This window comes from Sinocyclocheilus anshuiensis, unplaced genomic scaffold (genome assembly GCF_001515605.1).
Source record: "Sinocyclocheilus anshuiensis isolate Anshui unplaced genomic scaffold, SAMN03320099.WGS_v1.1 scaffold627, whole genome shotgun sequence".
In the NCBI taxonomy this organism is placed as follows: domain Eukaryota; kingdom Metazoa; phylum Chordata; class Actinopteri; order Cypriniformes; family Cyprinidae; genus Sinocyclocheilus; species Sinocyclocheilus anshuiensis.
Window position 1 is genome coordinate 799,898 of NW_015549703.1, and position 15,697 is coordinate 815,594.

The window sequence follows — 15,697 nt, forward strand, 5'->3', positions numbered from 1 at the left end:
AGAGGAGACTGGTTTTCCTTTGCTAAAGTAAGGAAACTTTGCTTCCTTTGATCCTGTAAACAAACGTTGGTTTTCACGAGACTCACCGGTGCATGCGCAGCACTGACCTCATACGTCATGCTCCCGGAACTGCTTCTGTGTACAACTGCTGGCGCAAGCTAGATTAAAGTGATTATTACGTTTTGAATATGGATATTTTTCTTACAAAAACGCATCGATTCGTTACAGGAGGCCTTTGTTCACCCCCCGGAGCTGCGTGAGACACTTTTTTTTATTCATGGGTGCTTTTTATTTAACTTCTTTTGGACTGAAGTAATGCAACAACCGCTGACTGCAATGATAGAGCTTGAAAGATCAAAGACAATTTTTAATATAACTCTGACTGGATCCGTCTGAAAGAAGAAAGTCATATACACCTAGGATGCCTCGGGGGTGAGTAAAACACAGCCTAATTTTCATTTTTGGGTGAACTAACCCTTTAAAATGAGCTCCTTCAATGCAAGTCTGTGGGAACTTTAATGTTGTTTTATTATCCACCAAGTGAAAATCATGAAGCTGATTGCTTCAAAAAGTATTAGCAGTCCTCTCCGCAAAATGTCATAATTTGAGGTAACATTCATGTCCATACTGTAGCACAATGTGGAACAACTCGAGCGCCAGACTTTACTACTTGCAGTTGGGTGCTTGTTTAAATCCCTAACCCTTAGTATGAGCAATGCTTGAACAAACACCACTAATAAGTAGATTAACTGGTCGCTGCCATGCTATTGAGTCTGGCAGTCAATTTGGAATGACTTCACAATGAATACAGAAGATATTTTACACTGTTGTTTTTATTTTGATGCAATGTGGGCACATTGAAATCTTATGCCATATCTACTATCAAAATCAAAAACAGAGATACAATACAATCATTTTATGTTTTGCTTAGCACAAATATGTCACACACCTTTTATGAACACCCACATAGTTATATGAGCAAAGAAGAGAAGAAGAAAATAATTTGAATTCAAGGCATCACAGTTGTCTCAAAATCATTCCGATTTATTCTGTCAAAGGTTTGATACTCCCTAGTCTAGGCCAGTGGAACTGCTTGTGTAGTAAACAGTCATATTATCCATCACATGACAATACTTTAATCCCACCATCGTGGCCAGGGTATGTAAGTATGCAAAATATGCTTCTCAGCACAAAATTCACCCTGAGAGGAGTGCTGTAAATTTGTATTGTCCTATAGTTCACCCAAAAACAGAAATTCTGTCATTATTTTCTCAACTTAATGTAATTTTTATCCTGTTTGCAGTTATTTTTTTCCTGCAGAACCCAAAACTAATATCTGTAGAAACTCTTTGATTTTAATTTTGTGGGAAAGACCTGCATTCTAAGATTAAAAAAAGTTGAGTAAATGACAACACATACAGTTGTGAAAAAGACACAATTTTCATTTATGGATGAACTTTACCTTTAAAATATGACTAGACTGCTCTCAATTGTTAGCTTACTCTAAATGCCATTTCCCAGTGGAATGGCACAAAGAAAACACCCAAAACCTCTGAATTTCCTTAAGAAACTAGCATTGTTCATTTCATCACAAGGATCAGTGGATCTGTGTAGAAATCTCAGAGGAACGTTTGCTTTAGCTGTAAGCAGCAGGATTATTTTTGCATTCGTCAGCTATGCTGACAGAAATTACAATGCAGATTTCTTTGATAAATTTCAGAGGCTTGTGAAAGCAACTTACAGGATTCTTGAGGGGAATTTCTATAGTTTGAGATCTCTTTCACCCAGAGAGCTGAAACATTCTTCTATAGCCTGCTCTGAGACCTCAGACAGGGTAGAAGGTTTCCACTTTGGACTCTGGTCTTTATCGATTAGCACTGCAAGTAGAGAGGGGAAAAATCTGTCAGTTATGCACTGAATTTTCTCTGGGGTTGTTCTGGGAAAAAACTGGTTAGGTGAGTGGACCTGGCTAAGAAAATTGCATGAGTGCAGAAGCACATTAATTTGAGGTAAAACCCTATAAATAACCTTTATAATAACAGACTAATTACAGACATTACTAATTACTAATAACAGACATTATATCATTCTTAACATCAACAATGTACAGACATGTAATTTAACCTTTACTCACATATTTTTTTTTCCATATGCATTCATACAGAATTTTAATGATAATGACTAATAATGATAATTTTAAAGATAATGACTAATAATGATAATGAAAATTTCAATTGAGTTCCAGAATTTGAATTTAACTAAGGAAGTAAACAGGATGTGGAGCTGTAATTTGAATTTAAAATGGAACGTGATTCAAAGAAACAACTAATCTCCAATGTTGTTTTATCATAGACACATCATATGGGATATTTCCAGATATATTAGATCAATGCTCAAATTTGATAGAAATGTGTATGTAATGTGTAAATGTTAAATTTAATAAATTACAAACTTCATTTTATGGATTATTGCAGCAGAACACTATACTTCCTAAATTGCTTTAAATTACACAATTTTGAATGTCTTTGAAAATGACTCTTCAAGGTTACATATAAGGTTACATATTCACCAACTCTTTAACACCAACATCTAATTTGATACATCTTATATATACAGTTTATCAATAGGAACTAATATGTGAATTTTTCGAAGAAAATGTGCATCTTACCTGCTCTGACTCCCTCATAAAAATCGTGGCCTCTCTGCAAAGCAAGAGTAAAAACTCATGAAACAAATTACACAAATATTTCCCATAAATGAATAACTGGTATGTGAAAAATGTGCCAACACAGCTTTAAGCTGATTTGATTTGGGTAATGAAATGATAAAGCACTGCATTTACAGATAATTGCATTACATACCATACAGGCCTGACTGAGTCTATACTCCATCACCAAAACCTCCTGCAAACTCATTCTCGCTCCTTCCTGAATCTGCCGGAAAGTTAACTTCAGAGAGGTTGGGGACATTTTGGACAGAGTCTGTAAAATCCAATACAAAAACCCAAATTTAATAATGACAATAATAGCAGTAATAATAGCAATTTAAATATCTGACTGTATTAACAAAGTATAATCTTTTTATTTTACAACATGAAAGCCAACAGAGATCATATCAATTTGTGTGGCAGTAATGAAAATGGATTGAAAAATGCAATTTAAGTTTAAAAAAAGAAAAGAAGTTAATCTGAACTAGACAGATTAACTGTCAGATTAACTGTCTAGCAGCTAAAGTTATGATTTTAGATTCATTTAAAATTTTTAGTTTTAGTTTTAGATTTGATCAATGACCTTGAAAGACCCCTAGATTTTTGCTGAATTTTTCACAAAAATTAACAGAAACTGTAGAAATGTGTTGTTTTGGGTGAACAAAGTCTTCATTTTAAAATTTTCTGTGAACAGTTGACTATCTCTCAATCAATCAATCAATCAATCAATCAATCAATTAAAAACAAAACATAAAATAAAATAATGTGAGAAGACATTAAAAACTGTCCACACATAACCAAAATGTACGAACAGGGAGGTTACACAAGGGTAATAGCCAAGTGTATTGTTGATAAAAGAGGCCCCACATAAGCAGAGGACCAGTCCATAAACAGCCTTGTGTTTAGAGAGAACCTTACATGACCTGTTTGGTCATAAAACCTCACATTCAATTCAAACGGCATGTTCTGTTTATATCACCGTCACTTTGTATAATACAGTATAATGAGGTATTGTGATTATTTATATTGTAACTTTGTTTAGGTCACGAAAGGACAAAAGCAGGAAACAGAATTTCACTCAAAAAATAACAGTCCACACATACACTGAGCAACAGCATCTGTAAATATTCAACAATAAAACGTCACTATGTCAAACATCAATTTCCTTTCTACAGCTCACTCTAAACAAAGTGATGCATGGCAAAGTAGCGCTATGGGAGGAAAAACAGAATGGCTTTGAAATACTAATGAGGTATAATATGATTCAGGGCCCATTACGCAATAGAAGAGAGGGTTTGCATGCAGCAGAGAGCATGCAGACCTCAAATGAGAAGCCATATGCGCTCATTCTGTTTATCTCGCCAAATATCCCAGAAACCATCACACGCTTTACCCAGCTGCAGGAACAGGACATGGAAACACACTCCTGTATGAAGAACAATAAACCAAACCTTGCTACGACCTTCCCTACTGCCATGTCATTTTATGAGGTTCATAAAAACATCACTTGCACTTGGGAGTTAGAATGAATAAACAGCTTGCCTTAACGCAGGGACAAAATATAAGATATAATCTTACTTTTTTATATAAACAAAGCAAAATGATATTTAAAGTACTAGCTGCTTGATATTAATTTGATTTGTGTTTACACTATACCATTCAAAAGTTGGGGATCAAAAAGTTTTTTTTATGTTTTTTTAAAGTCTCTTGTACTCATTAAGGCTGCATTTATTTAAACAAAAATACAGTAAAAACAGTAATATTGTGATATAATATTACAATTTAAAATAAGGGTTTTCTATTTGAATATACTTTAAAAAATAATTTATTCTTGTGGTGGCAAAGCTGAAATTTCATCAGCCATTACTAGTCTTCAGTTTCACACGATTCTTCAAAAATCATTCTAATATGCTTATTTATTATCAATGCTGTGCTGCTTAATATTTTTATTGGAACTTGAGATACTTTTTTTTAGGATTCTTTGATGAATAAAAAGTTAAAAAGAAATGTAATTTATTCACAATAGAAATATTTTGTAATCATATAAATCTTTTCTATCACTATTAATTTAACATATCCCTGCTGAATAAAAGTATTAATTTATTTCCTAAATATATAAATAATACTGATCTGTCTGTTCTTCCCTTATTTCGGTTCTGTTTACACTTACCATGTGCTTCTGTGTCATCGTGGTGTCCGTCCCCGTCCTCTTGTTGTTCCATTAATTATATTATTATTGGCCCACGCCATCACCTGCTCTGCATTATGTTAATCACTCCTTCCCTATTTAGTCTCCTCGTGTGTGCTGTCTTGTGTCAGATCGTTGTTTTGTGCTCTGTGCAATCTTTGCTCCGACCCCGTCTTGTCTCGAGTTTTTGGCTGTGCAGATACCTTGCCAGTTTTGTTTTCATCTTTTAGTTTTAGTTTTTTCCCTCTCCCTCCTGCTTCCAGGCAGCGTTTAACCTCCTCCAGCTCAGCAGTTACCCAGCAGGGCATTCTCTTGGGCCAGCATGCCTCCCAGCTAACATCCACGTCCCGGGAGGTCGAGTTCCTAAATGCTCAGTTGTCTGATCTGACTGCCCAGCTCCATGAACTTTGCAGTGAGACTTCAGCTAATAGAGCGGAGGACACCGCTGGCTTTTCCTCTCTCCGTCATGACCCTGAGCCTCATGCTAACAACCCACCTCCCTATGACGGGAACCCCAACTCCTACAGAGCCTTCCTGTCTCAGTGCTCCCTGGTCTTTGCTCTTCAGCCTCGCCGGTACGCCGGAGACTAAAGTGGCTTATGTTTTAACCCTCCTAACAGGCAGGGCCCGTGACTGGGGAATGTCTGTGTGGGAGGCCTGGGCTCCCTTTTGTGCTTCTTTTGAGGACTTTCGGCAGGAGATGGTCAAGTTATTTGATCGTTCTGCTCGGGGTGATGAGGCGGCAGCCCAGCTGGCACGGCTACGTCAAGGAGGCCGTTCAATGACTGAGTTCGCCATTGAGTTCAAGAACTTAACAGCGGCCTGTGACTGGAATGAGGGGTCTTGTAGAGCTGTATTCCGTGCTGGACTGGATGAGTAGATCCAAGATGAGATTGCTTCCTATGAGCTTCCACACGGCTTTGATGATCTTGTTGACTTGGCCCTCCATGTGGAGAGTCGCCTTCACCTTCGTCGCCAACGATCGACTGCCCGCACCTCTTGGAGGATGGGAGAAATGACCAGCAACTCCATCTCTGTCTTGCCTCCGCCTTCTCCTGCTGACCCTGAACCTATGCAGGTGGGACGCCTGCGTCTCACTTCTCAGCAGAAACAAGAGAGACTCACCCGGGGCTTATGCTTCTACTGTGGGAAGGCCGGACACTTTGTCAGCAAATGCCCGCTAAAAGTCAGGGCTCATCAGTAGCCAGGGGGATCCTGGTGGGCGCATCTCCCCTTAATTTCCCCCACTCTTCCCACACCCTTCTTCCTGTGAGTGTTCAGTTTGGAGGTTCCAGTCACTCCTGTTTGGCCCTGGTGGATTCGGGGGCTGGTGGTAATTTCATGGACACCGGCCTGGCTGAGCAGTGGGGAATCCCTGCCATCCCCCTCTCTACTTCTACTATCTCTGTTCGGCCTCTTGATGATTCTCCTATCACCACCATCACTCACCTCACCCCCCCTGTAAGTCTTACTGTCTCTGGCAATCACCATGAGATAGCCGAGCTGTACCTTCTAGATTCCCTGAGTGCCCCAGTGGTTCTAGGGCACCCGTGGTTGGTGCAGCACGGTCCTCACGTGGATTGGGCCAGAAATTCAGTTTTGTCTTGGAAACAGTCTTGTTTTAAGTCTTGTTTGGGTTCTGCCTCTTTTCCTGGCGCTGTGTTTCCTGTTGTGCAGGTGGAGGAGGCTGATCTGCCCGGGGTTCCGGAGGAGTACCGCGATCTTCGGCAGGTTTTCAGCAAGTTCCGGGCCATGTCCCTGCCTCCTCACCGGTCGTATGATTGTGCCATCAACCTCCTCCCAAGCACCTTCTCCGCCCAAGGGTCACTTATATTCCGTCTGGTCCAGAAAGAGAGGCTATGGACAAATATATTCAAGAGTCCCTAGATGCCGGTCTCGTCCATCCCTCCTCATCTCCAGCTGGTGCAGGATTCTTCTTTGTTAAGAAGAAGGATGGCTCCTTGCGCCCTTGTATTGATTACAGAGGTTTGAATGACATTACCATTAAGAATAGGTACCCCCTGCCCTTAATGTCATCTGCCTTTGAACTTCTGCAGGGAGCCAAGCTCTTCAGTAAGTTGGACCTCCGCAATGCTTATCATCTGGTTCGGATTCGAGAGGGGGATGAGTGGAAGACAGCATTCATCACTCCTTCGGGACACTATGAGTACCGGGTGCTACCTTTTGGCCTGACAAATACCCCAGCTGTCTTCTAGGCCCTGGTCAACAACGAGTTGAGAGACATGGTTAACAAGTTTGTCTTTGTGTACCTTGATGACATTCTAATCTTTTCTCCCTCGCTTCAGGTACACACTAATCAAAGCAGATCCCACTAAGGTAAGGGCCGTAGCCGAGAGGCCACCTCCAGACTCACGCAAGGCTCTGCAGCGGTTTCTGGGATTTGCCAACTTCTACCGGCGCTTCATCCGAAACTTTAGTCAGGTTGACCTTGACAGCCCTTGACAGCTCTTACCTCTACTAAGGTACCGTTTAGGTGGAATTCGAAAGCTCAGGGGGTCTTTGATGACCTCAAGTCCCGATTCATTTCTGCTCCTGCTCTTTCGTTTCCAGACCCTGAATGTCAGTTTATTGTGGAGGTGGATGCTTCCGAGATTGGAGTAGGTGCGGTCCTTTCTCAGCAGTCCCCTAGAGATGGGAAGGTACATCCCTGTGCCTACTACTCTCACCGCCTGAGCCCAGCAGAACGGAATTATGACGTAGGGAATCGGGAGCTGTTGGCGGTCAGGCTGGCCTTGGGTGAGTGGCGTCACTGGTTGGAGGGATCAGCACAGCCCTTCTTGGTCTGGACGGACCATAAGAATTTGGAATATATCCGTTCGGCCAAGATGTTGAGTTCACGCCAAGCCCGATGGGCACTCTTCTTTGGCTGGTTCAAGATGTCTCGTATCGTCCAGGCTCCAAAAATGTAAAACCCGATGCCCTCTCCAGTCTTTTCAGGGATACGGGGAGGATGGGGGCGTCGGTTGAAACCATTATCCCTAAAGAAATTGTGGTGGGGTCCCTCTCCTGGGATGTGGAGGAGAGTACTGGAGGCCATACGAGAGAGAGAGGTGCCAAGAGGGTGCCCAGAGGGTAGACGTTTTGTGCCGGTTGTGTTGCGCCCTGAAGTCCTCCAGTGGGGGCATTCATCTAAGATGTGGAGGAGAGTACTGGAGGCCATACGAGAGAGAGAGGTGCCAAGAGGGTAGACTTTTTGTGCCGGCTGTGTTGTGCCCTGAAGTCCTCCAGTGGGGGCATTCATCTAAGTTAGTCTGTCATCCAGGGGTTCGGAGATCACTGGCCACCATCCGCCAGCGATTCTGGTGGCCATCCATGGTCCAGGATGTCAGGCAGTTTGTGTTTGCCTGCTCGGTTTGCGCCCAGAACAAGAGTTCTAATCAGCCTCCTGTTGGTCTGCTTCACCCTTTGCCCATCCCCTCCCGCCCCTGGTCACACATAGCCCTTGACTTTGTCACTGGTTTTCCGCCATCGAGGGGTAACACCGTAGTATTGATGGTGGTGGACCGCTTCTCTAAGGCAGCCCATTTCATCCCCCTTCCCAAATTGCCTTCAGCCAAGGAGACTGCTCAAGTGGTGGTTGATCACATCTTCCGGATTCATGGCCTTCCAGTGGATGTGGTCTCCGATAGGGGGCCAAAGTTTGTCTCCTGGTTCTGGAAAGAGTTCTGTCTGGCAGATCGGGGCCTCTATGAGTCTGTCGTCAGGTTTTCACCCTCAGACCAATGGGCAGTCTGAGTGGGCAAACCAGGATCTGGAACAAGTTCTCCGCTGCCTGACGTCCCATAATCCGAGTTCTTGGAGCCAACAGTTATCCTGGATTGTGTATGCCCACAACTCCTTGCCAGTGGCTGCCACAGGTATGTCCCCATTTCAATGCTCCATTGGTTTTCAACCTCCTATGTTCCCCTCACAGAAGCCCGATGCTGCTGTTCTGTCGGCCTTAGCCTTTGTCTGCCGGTGTCGCCGCACCTGGAAGAAGGCTGAGGAAGCCTTGGCTCTGGTTTTCAAACGAACTAAAGCAGCGGCTGACCGTCACCGAATTCCTGCTCCCGCTACGTATGTGGTCAGAGAGTATGGCTGTCAACCAAGGACCTTCCTCTCTGGGTGGCCTCTCGCAAGTTAGCCCCCAGGTTCATGGGGCCATATCAGATCACCAAAGTGTTGAGTCCAGTGGTGGTAAAGCTCAAATTACCTTCCACACTTGGTCGGGTACACCTAGTCTTTCATGTTTCTCGGGTTAAGCCTGTGTTTCATTCTCGCCTTAACTCATCTGCTTCTGCCCCTACCTCTCCCCCTCCCCATCTAGTGGATGGTTCCCCAGCCTTCACTGTCAGAAGGTTGCTGGATGTCAGACGTTGAGGTCGGGGATTTCAGTATCTTGTGGACTGGGAGAGATACGGTCCGGAGGAGGTGGAGTTGGGTCCCGGCTTGGGATATTCTGGATCGGTCGCTGATCGAGGACTTCTACCGGCAGAGTGGAAGGTCCTTCCCTGGAGTGCCAGGGGACGCTCCTGGGGAGGGGGGTAATGTCACGCCCCCGGCTGATCTGTCTGTTCTTCCCTTATTTCGGTTGTGTGTTGTTGTGTTTACACTTACCATGTGCTTCTGTGTCATCGTGGTGTCCGTCCCCGCCCTCTTGTTGTTCAATTAATTATCTTATTACTGGCCCCCGCCATCACCTGCTTTGCATTATGTTAATCACTCCTTCCCTATTTAGCCTCCTTATGTGTGCTGTCTTGTGTCAGATCGTTGTTTTGTGCTCCGTGCAATCTTTGCTCCGACCCCGTCTTGTCTCGAGTTTTTGGCTGTGCTGATACCTTGCCAGTTTTGTTTTCATCTTTTAGTTTTAGTTTTGTCCCTCTCCCTCCTGCTTCCAGGCAGCGTTTAACCTCCTCCAGCTCTACCCACGTTCGCGATCTCCGATTGCTGTTTCCTCTGTCTCAGCTCTTCTTCGCCTCCCCGCCAGTACGCCACCAGCTCCCCGCCTCTCTGTCAGTTTGTCACGGTCTTGCTTTGATGGATCTTCCCTTTGGAATTTGTTGTCCAGGAGGCACTATTGGATCTGTTCCTGGCTGCTCTGTGCCTGGATTGTTTTTTGTTGTTTCTTTTTTGTTTTTTGAACTTCAAGACTGTTTAATAAATTGACTTTTGGCACCTGCAAACTGAGTCCACGTCTCGCAGTGACATTATTAGAAAAAATGACCATTTGAATTTGGAGTTTCCCTGCATGTTAACTTGCTCTGCTAATTAATGGAATAATTCATCCAAAAAGTGAAATATAAAAATACTGTCATAATTTATTCACCTCATATTGTCCCAAACCTGTATAATTTTTTTTGTAGTACACAAAAGGGCCATTAAGGTCATATTCTTTTCAATATAATGATAGTGAATGAGGACTAGGGTTGTAAAATTTCAAAGTGATAAAAAACAACAGAAATATCTAAACAGCTTTGTGTGAGGACAAGACTGAAATTTTTAATCACAACAATTTTCGCTTTTGGGTCAATTTATTTTTTAAAATATGTTTAATCACTATCCCTGGACGCACCTCAGTCTGTTTGAGAGCAAAAGCAGAGCCATCTTTCTTAAGGTTTTCCATGATCTCCTCCACACTTCCAGCTGAAAAGAGCCTGAAACAATAGAACAATAACAAAAATTACAGGGCCAGTCCTGCAAACACAAACACGTATGCAAACCCCATCTGTGGAAGTTTTTCGGCATCATGCTCAAGCAGTCAAGCCAAATTAGTCATCAGATTTAATCCTGGGACAGCAAATTAGTGCAGCATCAACTGGCGTTATGTAAGGCTCATATGCAATGCAGAGTCAAACGCCACAAAAACAGGTAAACAAGGGGTGTATAGGCTCACGGCAGTTTGTTCCACTAAACGCTCAAACACCTGGAAGGGAAGACATAAAGACAACATCGCACACGCTCTGGTCATGGTGGAATCTGAGTTTTGGAGCATGTCCAATGTTTATCAAACTGATCATTTCAGGTCTTTGATCAACAAACCCAACTTTTTCCAACTTTTCCCTGCACATGGAATTATGGGCCTTTCAGAGTGCCATAAATTGCTGGAAGCTTCCAAGTTTTACCAGCACCTGAAGGCTGGTGTCTAAAGCTTATCCAATGAAACAGACATAAAGCCAGAAGTGTAACTAATCGGTTTCAAATGTGTGAAGTCTACTCATATTAGGCCAACACTGCTCCTGCAGATGATTTAGAGTCGCAGTTTCCACACTGTCACGTCATAGTATGCAAATACACAATTATTGTGCCACTGCCATTCATACTTAAATAATACAGGTTAAATACAATGCTGATTTATACTGGGGCTGGGAGATATAGCTAAAAACATAGACTACCGTTCAAAAGTTTGTGGTCATCACAGTTTTTTTTTTTGGAAGGAAATTATAATGTATTGTTTATCAAGGATGCATTAAATTGATCAAAAGTTAAGTCAAGTCAAGTCATCTTTATTTATATAGCTCTTTTAACAATACAGATTGTGCAACTGTACAGCATTAATTAGGAAAATATTGTGTCAATAATGCAAAATGATAATAGTAAACACTCAATTTTCAGTTAAAGGCAGTTCATCATTGAATTCAGTGATGTCATCATCCCACTCAGTTCAGTTCAATGTCAAAAGTAATGGTAAAGACATTTATACTGATACAAAAGGTTTCTATTTCAAATAAATGCTGTTCTTTTGAACTCTATTCATCAAGGACTATTTAAAAAAAACATCACTTGTGAAGTAGCAAAGAAGTATTACTTGGTCATATTTTATCAATTTAATGCGCTCTTGCTGAATAGTAGTGTCATGGATTTCACAAAAATATTAAGCAGTACAATTGTTAATGATAAAAATGTTTATTAATCATCAAATCGGTATTTTAGAATGATTTCTGAAGGATCGAGTGATGAAAAAAGGTAGTGTACATCAAAAACAAATTGCACAGTATAGTCATTTAAATGACAGATATTTTGTATCAATTAAGTTTTGTCCTCTGTATGCTTTTTCAGTAAACTGAATTATCAACAGTTAACCTACAATTCTGATTATGAATTATTGTGGGTTGTTCCAGAATCTCATGAGAAAGAATTGAAATGCAATGGTGAACCAAATAATAATAAAAAATAAAGTATAAAAATATTCACACTGAGGCTTAATTATAAATGTTTGATCATTTTGACACAGTTGTTAAAACAGAAGAAAAACATGTAGTGCACTTACACTGGAAGTCTATAGGGCAAGTGTAATGAATGTTTTAAAGCACATAAATTCTTGTTCTTCAAAAAGGTGTCAATTGTCCCTTTGCAGGGAGTTTGATTGTCAGGCGATCTGAACAATCATAACGCCGAATCCATTTTTGTCCAACAAACAAACCAGACAGTTGAGTAGTTTAACATCAGTGGACCTGGGGCCTCATGTATAAAACTTTACGTAGATTTCATCCTAAATGTGTGCGTATGCACAAAAGCTAGATTTTGCGTACGTACAAAAGTTTTCAGATTTATAAAGCCATGCGTATGCCAGAACCTGCGAAAAATTCCCTTTGTAACATCCAGTCAGCGGAAGATTGTGCGTACATGCATCTCCACCCCGTCTCCTCCCCGAAATAGCCATATATGGAGCTTACAACGCCTAGGTTAAATATGTATAATGTAATCTGCATATCATTTCCATGCATATTCCATCCACGTGACACCATGTTTAACGCAGTTAAGAGTACAATACGTTAGGAAAATATGAGATATGTACTATAAATGCTTTTTGAGACATCACATTGCTATTCAAATTTATGCAATTTTGCCTATAAAGTAAACATATATTTTAGAATGTTAGCCTATATTTGAATGGAGATAGACCTTATTTTTTTGCAGTGTAAATAATTGCCTGACTCACCTCGTCAATAACAAAGCATTTTGAAAATAATACGTGCATATCTTACAGCCAATGGACTGTTTGATCAACGAGTGCATCCTTATGTCTGTCGTTACTGTCTATGTTCCAAATCCATCAGACGAATCAAGTTCACATCAGTGATCATTATTCACGCAAATGTATTTTCTCAGAACATGAGTTTTGCTATTTAGAACACAATTTAAAGCAGAATTGTCATGCACCAAGCAATCCTCACTGTGATTAAAAGATGAAATCGCATACCACAGAAAAATTGTTCGAAAGCAGCACATACACTACAAATATTTCTGTTTAAATTCATATAAAAATGTTGTAATTTCTAGATAATAATTTCATGAAATTTCAGTGCTTAACTTCATTATTAAGAGTGTCATATTTAATCTAAATGTGTATGTCAAATGTAAAGCAGACTTTAAAATCATTCTGTTTGCTTCATTATTTCGCTCACATTAAAAGAGTGCGTACGCATGGTCTAGAGTGTCCGTACGGTGCGCACATATTTACGCCTAGTTTATTTTTTATAAATCCCGATATGTGCGTGGAAAATTCCGTACGCACATTTCCATGCCCATTTTGTGCATACGCAACGTTTATACATCAGGCCCCTGAACTTGAAAAATAGTGTGTAATGATGTCTTTCCGCTGTCGAAACAAGATACCCTTTGATGCTTATTTCATGTTATAACTAGTAAAGAGGAAGAGATGATCGGTTCACGTGCCGCTTGAACTGAGGCGCTAAAGCGATCTGTAATGACACATTAAAGAGCCACAAAACGGCATTTATTGTTTGAATTTCTTAAAAAAAATAACAATTTGAAAGCTGCTACTTTGTTTCATATATGTGACCCTGGACCACAAAACCAGTCTTAAGTCGCTTGGGTATATTTTTAGCAATAGCCAAAAAAAACATTGTATGGTCAAAATTATAAATTTTTCTTTTATGCCAAAAATCATTAGTATATTAAGTAAAGATCATGTTCCATGAAGATATTTTGTAAATTTCCTACCATAAATATATCAAAACTTAATTATTGATTAGTAATATGCATTGCTAAGAACTTAATTTGGACAACTTTAAAGTCGATTTTCTCAGTATTTTGATTTTTTTGCACCCTCATATTCCAGATTTTCAAATAGCTGTATCTCGGTCAAATATTGTCCTATCCTAACAACCATACATCAATGTAAAGCTTATTTATTCAGCTTTCAGATGTACAAATTGACTTTCAAATTTACCCTTATGACTGGTTTTGTGGTCCAGGGTCTCATATGAAGTAACCTGCTCTTTCTTATCTGTCGGCGCATTGTCAGTTTCCTCTTTGCTCCACGATGTGTTTTGTATCATGGATGTATCATGATGTGTGGCGTGAGAGCGACATGGCTTGTCAGATGTAGCAACAGTAACGAAGGGGGGCAGGTCTATGTGAAGGAATTTACTTCAGCAATCATCACTAATAACCATACATGGCCATTTCAAAAGCAATATAAGACTGAAAATTATACTTAAAATCTAGCACCTAACCAAAGGTTAGTTTTCCATTTCAAGGGACAGCTTTAGATTCATTCTATTCTGGGTTAGGCATATGACAATAAAGCAAGGAGAGAAGAGCGTTTAGGTTTACCTGTCAATGGCCTCTGTCTGTTCTTGCAGTACGAAAGGTTTCTCAGCATCCAGACTGCTCTGAGGAGACATAACAGCAGTCTGTGTTTAAACATCAGCTGAAGCACATATACAGGGCTATATTTCAACCCAGACAGCTACAATCCTCAGCTGTCTGTGTGTGAGTATGTGTGAGGCCATTTTTGTCCTGTCAGACACCATGGCCGTGTCTGAAGCTGAAGAATAAGTGTAAGAACCATCTTCCGAAAACATTCAAAACTTTTGTCTGGTAGTGTCTGTGTGTGTGTGTTTATATATATATATATATATACCGGTGCATCTCAAAGAATTAGAATATCGTGAAAAAGTTATTATTTTTTTAAACTTATTTCAAAAAGTGAAACTTTCATATATTCTAGATTTATTACATGTAAAGTAAAACATTTCAAAAGTTTTTTTGTTTTAATTTTGATGCTTAGAGCTTACAGCTCATGAAAGTCAAAAATCCAGTATCTCAAAATATTAGAATATTTACATTTGAGGTTCATTAAATGACCATCCCTACAGTATAAATTCCGGGTATCTCTTGTTCTTTGAAACCACAATAATGGGGAAGACTGCTGACTTGGCAATGGTCCAGAAGACAATCATTGACACCCTCCACGAGGGTAAGTCACAGAAGGTCATTACTGAATGGGGTGGCTGTTCACAGAGTGCTGTATCAAAGCATACTAAATACCAAGTTGACTGGAAGGAAGAAAATGGGTAGGAAAAGGTGCACAAGCAACAGGGATGACCGTAAGCTTGAGAATACTATCAAACAAAGCCGTTTCAAACACTTAGGAGAACTTCACAAGGAGTGGACTGAAGCTGCAGTCAGTGCATCAAGAGTCATCACGCTCAGACGCCTTCAAGAAAAGGGCTACCAAGCCACTTCTGAAACAGAAACAATGTCAGAAGCATCTTACCTGGGCTAAGGAGAAAAAGAACTGGACTGTTGCTCAGTGGTCCAAAGTCCAATTTACATTTATCTTTTCAGATAAATGTAAATTTTGCATTTCATTTGGAAATCAAGGTCTGGAGTCTGGAGGAAGACTGGAGAGGCACAGAATCCAAGCTGCTTGAAGTCCAGTGTGAAGTTTACGAAAGTCAGTGATGATTTGGGGTGCCGTGCCGATTTTTTTTGCGTAACTTGTCAGTGAACTACGGCTATGTGTAGTAAATTCTGCTCCATCTGAAAGCACG

The 15,697-nt window shown here is 40.7% G+C and overlaps 1 protein-coding gene across 3 annotated transcripts in view; it reads right to left on the reverse strand.

Moving 5' to 3' along the window:
• Positions 1-15,697, reverse strand: part of hibch (3-hydroxyisobutyryl-CoA hydrolase) — a 40,484-nt gene that overhangs the window by 3,099 nt on the left and 21,688 nt on the right. Inside the window, exons 10-15 of one of the 3 annotated variants that reach the window (XR_001631023.1) lie at positions 14,475-14,533; positions 10,468-10,549; positions 2,862-2,981; positions 2,669-2,702; positions 1,482-1,877; positions 874-1,374 (exon numbers count right to left, since the gene is read on the reverse strand). Coding sequence is in view for 2 of the 3 variants with exons in the window: in XM_016449956.1 (XP_016305442.1) it covers positions 1,762-1,877; positions 2,669-2,702; positions 2,862-2,981; positions 10,468-10,549; positions 14,475-14,533 (411 nt within the window). In the remaining variant the exon portion in view is untranslated. Of the gene's footprint in view, positions 1-873; positions 1,878-2,668; positions 2,703-2,861; positions 2,982-10,467; positions 10,550-14,474; positions 14,534-15,697 lie in introns of those variants that run through there. The other 2 variants (XM_016449956.1, XM_016449954.1) reach the window with 2 other exon arrangements.